This window comes from Plasmodium gallinaceum (assembly GCF_900005855.1).
Source record: "Plasmodium gallinaceum strain 8A genome assembly, contig: PGAL8A_v1_85, whole genome shotgun sequence".
Taxonomy (NCBI): domain Eukaryota; phylum Apicomplexa; class Aconoidasida; order Haemosporida; family Plasmodiidae; genus Plasmodium; species Plasmodium gallinaceum.
In genome coordinates, this window is record NW_021628248.1 from 32,718 (window position 1) to 43,523 (window position 10,806).

At 19.7% G+C, this 10,806-nt stretch overlaps 1 protein-coding gene across 1 annotated transcript, besides 2 other annotated features; it reads left to right on the plus strand.

Annotated features, from left to right (window-relative positions):
- Nucleotides 1-458: 458 nt before the first annotated feature.
- Nucleotides 459-5,548, plus strand: PGAL8A_00272200 (cytoadherence linked asexual protein, putative; the record flags this gene model as incomplete). The annotated part of the gene is made up of 9 exons (XM_028671705.1): nt 459-1,239; nt 1,338-1,937; nt 2,029-2,082; nt 2,149-2,211; nt 2,353-2,484; nt 2,571-2,756; nt 2,955-3,113; nt 3,286-4,034; nt 4,118-5,548. 9 exons carry the CDS (start codon nt 459-461, stop codon nt 5,546-5,548), a joined length of 4,155 nt encoding a protein of 1,384 aa, XP_028528331.1.
- A 2,577-nt stretch (nt 5,549-8,125) lies between these two features.
- Nucleotides 8,126-8,556: a repeat region.
- Nucleotides 8,557-10,181: 1,625 nt separating this feature from the next.
- Nucleotides 10,182-10,806: part of a repeat region that runs on past the window's edge.

Below are 10,806 nucleotides of genomic sequence, written 5' to 3' on the forward strand. Positions count from 1 at the left end.
ACCTTCTAAAAAAAGGTTATCCATGTTTTTTGCACTAAAAAACTTGTTTAATTTGAAAAACTTGTAAAAATGTAAATTAAAAAAGTTGAATTACATTGAATATATAAAATTAAATTTATTAGAAATATAAAAGATTTAACTTTATAATGTAAAATAATTCTGCCACATGCAAATATGGATAAAAGAAAATAATAGTAAAACGTTATTATAAAATTTAAATAATATGAATTGTTCTTCCTAATTTTTATGTATATTTAATGATTATTTTAAAATTTTAAAAAAATTCACATAAAGAATGGTTATCAAATTTCTCTATTTTAAAAAAAAAAAGTGTATATTTTTTTTTGTTTTTTATTTATTTTATAATTATTATAATAATGCATCAATCTGTTGTAATATGAAATATTAATATGATAAAATTTTTAGTGAAAAATTTTAATATAAAATAATTTTCTAAAATGATATATCCCATTAAATATATCTTTATTTCTGCAGTACTTTTTGTTATAGTACGAAATGAATATCACTTTCAAAAGAATAACAATGTCAACCAATTAAGGAACATGATTGATAATGAAAAATTATATGAGGATTTAATAGAATTAGAAAGATTGATAATACAATCATTGGAATTAGATGAATTAAAATTACCATTATTAAAACCTGAAGTGGTTGTTACACTAAATTTATATAACTTTAAAAAAATAAGAGTTACTTCTGGTTCTAATGAAGTATATGATTATATTATACCTACCTCCAAAGCTGATGTTGGAGATTTAGTGACATATGAACATATAACAAGAAAACAGCTAATAGAATCTTATAATAATGAAAATTCTGCTCTTATTAAAAAAAAAAATATAATTGTGAGGACTTTAAAAATAATAAAATGTATGTTATTACCAATCATTTTTTATAAAAAGACAAAAAAATTAAAAGATTCACTAATGCAATTGAACAATCTTTTTTATAGCTATGCAAACTCAAAAGAAACCGATAATTTATTTTCTCAAGCTAATTCTAGAATATGGTTACATAAAACTATTAGTCTAACTTATAGAAATATCAAAAAGAAATTTTTTTTACCCAATGCATTAGAAAATATTAATTTAGATATACTAAATTCCAATGATTTATATTTTACGTCTAACTCAAATATCAAATTTATGAAAAAATTAGATAAATTGTGTGATTACTATAACTTAGGAATGTTTAATATAATTGGTTCTCATTTTATAGGTGTTTCTTTTTTTTCTTTTTTTTTTTAGAAACATTAAATAAATTATTTTTTTTTTCATATTAAAAAAATTTTTTTTTTTTTTTTTTTTTTTTTAAAGCCTTAGGACATTTCATAATTTTAAAATTAGCATTTAAACTCTTTTATGAATATTTTGAAATAGGGAAAGTAAAATTTTTTAGTTGGCAGAAAATTTTACAACTTAACATATCAGATAGATTTAAAGCACTAGATTTAATTTGTAATAATAATTCTAATTATGAAACAAACAAAAAAAGAAGAGAACAATATTTAAAAGATTATAGAACATCAACACTAGAAGAATGTAGAATATTAGAATTTTTAACTCATTATTTTAATAAATACCAAATGGAGTTGTATACTAATGCTTATCAAATAAATCTTAAGGTTCAAGTTTTATTAGAACATATTCACTTAAAAGAAGAATTTTTCAAGTATATGTGTAATAATGAAGAGAATTGCAATATATATGATAGTTATAAATTCAAAAGTGAATTTAGGATAGATACACTCACAAATAAAGATAAATATAATTTTTCAGAATATCTTATTTCTAAATCCTCAAGGATAAATTCATTCAATATATATATAAATTTTTTATATTTTATAAAATATTATAGTTATTTTAATTATAAAGGTATTTTGTATGTTCATCTTTTAAATCTTATTGGAATTTTAAGTAACAATATTTTTTAAAAAATATTTTTATAGTTTTTGAATATCTTTATTCGTTATTTTTTTATTTATTTCAACTTTCTTAATATTATTAGCAAGTGAAAGTAAGGCATATGTAAGTTCTCTTTATCTACCTGGATATTATAATGGTGAGGAAAAAAAGAAAAAAAAAAAGTAACATTTACATTATTTTTTTTTTTTTTTTTTTTTTTCAGCCATTCAGCTATCGTATGATAACAAAACTAACCTTCTAGAGCTCTATGAAAATATACAAAAATGTAAATTTAAAAATTATTCTACAAATATTATTATAGATTGTATTTAATAAAACAAACAAATAAACTTAAAGTAGTTTTATTAGAATGTTAATAATTATTATGCCTTATAAAATCGAAAATTAAATATTTTTTAAATTATAGGTGTTAAGGCATGCCATATGAAGGATAGAAGATACAAAGTATTATCTTACGACATTGATTATCTTTTAAATTATACAAGAAGTAGTATAGAGATATGTAATATATGTGAAGGAACACTTTTTTATATTAGCAGTAATATTATAAAAAAACTGTAAATATTCTTTAATTATAAATCACATTCCTGTTTTATAAATTTTAACTTTTATTGTATAAATTAGGTCAAAATGAAGGTAAACCTTCAATGTTACAAAAATTTTTTACATATGTTACTAAGGTTGTTAAAGTAAATAATATAAATATATTAATAAAAAATATGAACATTTATGAAGATTATAATAATTTTTTGGCACATGATGTAAATTGGTATACTTTTCTTTTATTATTTAGACTGAGTTCATACAAAGGTAAGTAAAATATAGAAAAAATAATACTTAATTCAACTATATAATATATAAGAATTATCAAAAAATTATTAAAATGCAACCTAAATATGAAAATTTATAAATATATTAAAAAAAATAAAATAAAAAATGAACAAATAATTTATCCAAATGATTGCTCTCATACACAATATGAATAAAAATTTTCTTTTTTTTCTGTAGACATTATTAATAATAACATAGCAGGAGCTATGTATATAAGTTTAAAAAAAGAAGATAAGTTTAAAAGATCTATTACTACAAGTTATTGGTTTCCCTCACCAATAAGGAAATATTATTCTCAATATGTGAGAAAACATAAATCTTTGAGCTTATTACAAAGTAAAACACGATAAAAAAAAAAAAAGAAAAGAAATTATGATGCATGTTTTAATTTTTCTTTTTTTTTTTAAACATTTATTTTCATAAAACATATATATATTTTACCTTTTTTTTTACTTCTTTTTTCACTTGACATTTTTTTTTTTTTTTTTTTTTGTTGTTTTTTTATTAGAATTAGTAATCTTTTTAAATAATGATACTATTGAGAAAATAAAGAAATGTATAACATTCATTGTTCATTTGCATTCATTTTTGCAATTAGATTTTTTTTATTATCTTATTGAGACCAATACGAAAAATTATGTTTTTCCTTTAACTTTATTAATGGAAAGTAAGTTCAGAGATTGGACAAAAAGTTTAAGATTAGGTCGTTTCTTTTTAGATTATGAAAACGAAGATGAAGGAATTAAGAAAGGAGAGTATGTAATACCTAAATATAGGAAATGGATTTTGATAATGAAAAAATTTATAGATAAATCATATGAAATATATTTTAATCAGAAAAGTGTAAAAAATTTACATAAACATCATAATATTTATGGAATAATTAATAAAATAATGCTAATGAAAGACTCTTATGAATTATATTCAAAGAATTTTCATGACATAATTTTTTATGCAGATATATTTAATTTACAAAGTAACAATATCTCTCTTATTCCCAAAAACAAAATAATAAAAAAAAAATTTTCTTTTTACACACATTCTATTATGGGGAATAATGTAAATTTTTATAAATTTGGAATGGTATACGGATTTATAATAAATAAAAATTATTTAAAAGAAGTTGTTGATACACTATTTTCAATATATGAAACAAACAAAGACATATTTTCAGATACTTCTTTTTTACAAACTGTTTATTTACTTTTTAAAAAAATTGAGAAAAGTTTTTATTCTCATAGAAGAAATGATGATATAGTAAGATATGCATATAAATGTTCTTTTTTTTTTTTTATTTATATATATTTTTTGAATTTTTTTTTTTTTTTTTTTTTTTGTAGAGTATGAATAATAATTTTTTTTTTAATATTACTTATAATTATTCTAGAATGAACAAGAAAGATAGAGAAAAAGAAATTAATGCTTCAATGGCATCTAAGTATTTTGCTAAAACCTTATTTGTTTCATTTCAAATTATGTTTACTATAAAATTAAGTAGGTATATGGATGATCTTGATAAGAAATATGGTTCTCATGAATTATTAGGATTAATGATTAATGAGGATTCTTTTATGAATTATTCTTACGTATCTCATGGAAGTATGTTAGATAGTTTAACAAATAGCTTTTTACCATATTACACAAAAGAACCAATAACTCAATTAAAATTTGGAAAATCTTTTATTTTAGCTAACCTTCATAAACTGTGTGCTCTTATATTTTCTATATTGAATTTAAATAATTTAAGTCTTTTACTTGAATATCAAGCAATAATTAGTTCTAGTTTTTATGTTTCAAAAAAATTGAATCAATTTATAGATAAAAAAATTGAACTAATATGTCTAGCATTCATTGCTCAAATGACTCCTGATTATCTAGAATATCTGAAAAATTTACCTGGATATATAGAATCCGGAAATTGGGAGACGATTTATGACATAAAAAGTTTAGTAACATATCCAATGTCTTTACTTCCTATTTCATATGCAGGATTATATGAATTAGGTAATATTTATTTGAGAAAAAAATATTTTTTTGCTTCTGTTCCATCTGATAAGTTACAACTAGAAATAAGTAAAGAATCATATTATCCACCATTATATAATAAAAAAAAAGCTATAACTATTACTTTTAAATATTTTATGAGATACTTTCATGCAACTCTTTTTTGCTGGCTTTTTTATCATTTTTTTGGGTGGTATTTTTATTTTGATTTTGTTATTATAACACTTAGAAACCGTGTTCGTGTATTTGATAGGTATTATTCTATATTTGAGAATAGTGTTGGAAGTTTTCTTTTACAAAATTTTAATAGTTTTACTATTGATCCCGTGCTAAAGGGGATTAAAAAATCATACATGCATATGAAAAATAAGGAACGATATGAAGATCTTCTTAATTCAAGAATTAATATTAAAGAATTTAATAAAAAATCACATATAAAAAATCTTGAAGAGCAAATAAATTTATTAACACCACAAGAAGTAGCTAAATTGTCCGAAAATGAAAATTTTATTTATATAGATGATAATTTATATTTTGAAGAATTAAATGAAAATGAAAAGTTTTTAAATAGAAGAAAAACTATATGTTTTAAAGAAAAGGATAAAACGGATGAAATCAGGAAAAATATGTATTCGGAAGAAAAAGTTACAGAAAATGGAAAAGATAATATAAATGAAATAACTTTATTAAAGAGCACAAAAAAGAAATTAGAATACGATTATGATGAGGAAAATATTTATCCTGAGTTTTATTGTACGGATATCTAATTTTTCAAGTTTTTTTCTTCATTATTAAACCATCATTATATTTATAAAAATCTTACATTTGGCCTATAAATGGTATTACCGACTTAAATGATATTTGAGTAATATAATATATTTTCATTGGTGCATAAGTTTGCAGGAAAAATATATACATCTAAATGATAACACTAGAAACACAAGAAAAAAAAAATATATATATATATATATAATTTTATATTCTTACTTTTGTATATATTTGTAATAAAAAAAAAATATATATATATATTTTATTTTTTTTTTTTTTTTTGGGTCTATGAAGCCCAAAGAAAAATTTGACGCATATAAAAAAAAATAATTTGTTTTTTTATGAAGGAATGATGAAAGTTTTTTTTCTTTTTTTTTATGTAAACAATTAAAAATGTAATGTTAAACATTACAAATATAGAATATTGTATAAGTTAACTTTAATATTAAATAACTAATAGAATTAAAGTTTAGTATTAATTATCAAAGATAAACAATTTATGTATTTATTTGTTTCAATTTAAATAATATAAGAAGAATTTTTCTCTTCATGCTTTTCGTTAATTTGGTTTTTCAATATTAATAAAGTTACTGAATGTGCAATTAATAAATTGGCGATACTAACAAGGAACTCGAAATCAACTAGAACCTTACAACCATTGAATTAGAAATATATCAAAATGGAAAATGAGATAGAGAAACTAAATTCAAATATTTTAAAAGAATAAGTTAAGAAAATAATACATGCTTATAAACAGGAAAGATGATAAAAAATCAAGAGTAAGCATATCTTAGGGATTGTATAAATTTAATATGTTACCATTAAGGAGTCATTTTGAGAGGTTTAAAGAATTTGAAAAATTGTCATCACTGTTAATATTAATTAATACATAATATTGTATGACAACTAAAATAATTTTACCTAATATATATTCTAGCCTAATAATATCAATTTCCACAAATAAAGAGATAACAAATATTTACAAGTTATCAAGATTTATGTTCTTAGTTAAAGAAAAAAAATATAAAATGTAATACATTCTTGCTTATTCTGAATAAAAAAATAACATTATTGAAGCTATAAATTTGTTTATTATTGACTGTATAATATACACCCAAAGCTGCTTTTATTTTGTAGAATCAGGTGAATTAGCTCTGAGAGATCTTTGGAGAAGTTTTAGGCGAAAATTTCCATTATATATTATGAAATGTATCCCATTAAGTTAAACCTTAAGGGAAAATATTTGATGAAACTATGACCTCAATACAAGTATTAGGAGACACATATTTATAAGGACCCTATAAATAATATGCGAATACATTTCATTAAAAGAATTGATTATACTTGGAGATAAAGAAATAATGGTAAATTTAACAATAAATACTACAATTGTGAGATATGTCTTCTTAAAGAGAATTCGGTAAATTGTAAAAAAAGATGTGATAATTGTAATATCATTGGTGATTTAGTGTCAATATGCATAAATAGAGTATTTAGGGATAAAAAAAAATGAAATTGAAGGTATAATAATGAGTAAAAGATGTGATATTAAATTTTAGATGCTGATAAAGTAATTTTAAAAAAAGTAGAATTAATGTAAACATAATTTATTAAACACATAGAGTATAATGAAAAACAGAAAGATAAAGAAATTGTTAGAAAAAGAAATAGCATTCATAACGTATGTAAAGGTGAAGAAACAAAGGAAACATTAGAAAAGGAGAATAATATCTTAACATATTACAAAATGATGAACATGCTAAATTATTCTACCAAACGATAAACAAATAGTTCAAATAAATGGAAAGAAAATACATGTTTTGTTAAACAGTCAATAAAAGACTTCATTGACCTTTTTAAGAATTTATGTAATTGTAGTGGCATATTTTAAAGTATTTCTTGTTCATGGAGATAATTAAAAGACATATATGGAGATTTCATTGAAGACATTTATAACAATATTTTGTTTGTATAAAAAAACCGCAAAGTAATTAACAATAAAATACGTACCCTTTGAATTATATCAGAGGTATGTTTATAAAATATTCATGATATTAACAAATATATTAAAAAAATTAAGTTTACATATTTTTTTTAATACATGCGCTCTTGTAATTTTTTTTTATCTTATAAAAAACTATTGGGAGACTTATAAAAACTACGAAGTATATAATAAATATGTTAAATTTTTTATAAAATGATAATTATATAAAAGGTTTATAATTATCTACATAAATTAATTTTATCATATATAAGTAGAGATTCCTCTATACACTCTTTATTAACTATTTTAAGTACTATAAAAAGATTTGAATGGTCGATTAATAAAACAAATCTAGAATTAGTTAATAAAAGGCTTTATTAACCTTTTCGAGATTAAAAAGTAATAGATATATAAAAAAATAAAATTAGTCGATAATTTTTATTTTCCTTTTTTTTTAAATCAAATATATAAAAAAAGATATTCATTCTTTTTTGGGGAAAAAAAAAAAGAATATATTAAATGATCGAAAAAGTGTGTTGAAAAATATTGGTTTATTAAATATAGAGTTTTCTTTCGTAGTGAATTTTTATTTTGAATTTTTACGAGAAAAGCTTACATATATTATAATGAAATTTTCATGTTTATAATGTTTACATATTTTAATTTATATTTCATTAATTACTTATGTTTGTTAACTTGGGAATAGTGGACTTGAGTTTGCTAAACATTATTCATATCATTACAAGTAAAAATATATTTAATCAGAAATAAATGTTCAATGAAGATTTAAATTTTTAGTAAAAATAAGGATTTTTATAAAAGTAAATAAATACCTCTTGAAAACAAAGAATGTTCAACGAAGCAGATTACATAAATACAAATTAATTGTTTATAGAATTTAAAACTATTCATTAAATTAATAGAGACAATTCTACATACTCTTTATTAATATGTTTGTTCATCACCCTAGTAAAGTTGATTAACACGCAGTTAGTAATTCAAGTATTGAACAAACAGATTAATAAAGAGCATATAGAGTTTCCTTCATTAACTTAATGAATTTAAATTTAGTTTTAATACTATAAACTAGTAAATTGTTTTACATATAGTCTACTTCATTCGGAAATTAATGTTCTTAAGAGGCATTTATTTTCTTTAGTAAAAATCTTATCTTCTTATTAAAAATTTAAATCCTAATTAACTAACGATTTTAGTAACATATATATTATATACAATGTTATGAGTAATTTTTGACAAATCCCATCCACTTCTTTTAAATTAACAAACACAAATAATAAAATACAAAATAAATTATATAATTACTACAAAACACGAAAATTTTATTATCGTTAATATAAAATTTTCCTATATAAATTTAAAAAAAATAAACAAGAAATTTTTTTTTTGTCAGCAATAATCTATTCTATTTTACCAGACTATTATATTTTTAAAAAAAATATATTTTTTTTATCTTTTAAAATTTATAAAAAGAAAACAAAAAAAGAAAAAAAATTTTTTTTTTTTTTTTTTTTTTTTTTTTATCTGCACTTACGTAACTATTTATTTTCCATACAGATATTACTTTTATTCTCAGAAAGGTTATAGATAACTTTTATTAACCTCTAATCAAATTTTTTACCATCTAAATGTTTAAAAATAATAAAAATTAGTACAATTTTTACTAAACTTTTTAAATATTCTATAAATTAATTAGTGTATTAGGATCAGATAAAATATTGAATTAAAATGTTTTATTTAAAGGAATGTAAAGTTATGTGAAAAATTAATTCATATAATTTTAAAAAAATTTAATTAAATAAAAATTACGGATTAGTTACAGAAAAAAATTTTTACTATAAATAAAATTAATAGAGACAACTCTACACATTCTTTATTAATATTTTAGTTCAGTGTTATACAAAAAGATTTTAATGGAATAATAAGAAACAAAGCATGCCAAAAGCATTTTATTTATCTTTCAAATCAAAATCTCTTTTTTTTATTTGTCATGAAATTTTAACTATTTATCCTTGTATTATAAGAAATTCTAAGTATGTGCAACTCTTTATTTTACATCTATTTATCATTATTTTAAAATGATTAATAGATATTTTTACTAAATTGACACTTTCCTTTCACAAATGATAATGTATAAAAAGAAAAAAAAAAAAATTTAATTTTTTTAAGATTAGTCTATACCAATTTAAATTTGCATATTATTTTAACAATTTTATATTTTGTTCTTATTTTTTTCTATCCTTCAATATCTTTATATACAGATTTTTAATTGTTATTCATAAAAATCATGTACTTGACAATATTGAAGCCATGCAAAGTTTTTTCCATTTTTCTATTTTTTTTCATTAGTGCGTCCACATTTTGTCATTTTTTTACTTTTTTTCTTAGAATTTGAATCTTTATTCTTTTAAACCTTGAAAAACATTAAATGTTTCATTCATTATTATTGAAATTTTTCTATGAATTAATCTTCTATTATCTATATATTCAGTGAAACTTACTTTAATGTGTAACTTTGAATTTTTTTACTATAATTTTTACTTTCTTACTAATTTCTTATAGTTTATCACACCATCTCCCATTTAATTTAATTAATTCTTTTTTTTTTTTTTTTTGTTTCCATATAAATTTGGTTAATAAAAGTTATCATTAACTTTTCTGAGAATTAAAGTAGTAAATGTATGGAAAATAATAGTTAACCATGTAAGTTATAGATAAATAAAAAAAAAAAACAGTTAATTTTTTTTGTTCTCTTTTTGCAAATTTTAAAAGACATAAAAAAAAATATATTTATTTTTTTTAAAAAAAAAAGATTTAATATTGAGAAAAAAAAAAAGAGATAAATGTTGACAAAAAAAAGTTTCTTGTATATTTTGTTTAAATTTATATAAGAAAAGTTTATCTTAACGATAACAAAATTTTCATATTTTATAGTATTTAAATAATTTATTTTCTATTTTGCTAATTATTTATATTTGTTAATTTGAAAGAAATGGATTTGAATTGTTAAGTATTACTCATAATGTTATAAATAAAATATATGCAATTAAAATTATCAATTAATGAGGATTTAAAATTTTTAATAAAAATGGAGATTTTTATTAAGGTAAATAAATTCTTATTAAAAAAAACCAAAAATACGCAATGTAGTAGGCTATACATAAAACAGTTGATTGGTTTATAACGTTAAAATTATACATAAATTCATTAAATTAGTAAAGGCAACTCTATATTCTCTTTATTGTTTTTTCAATA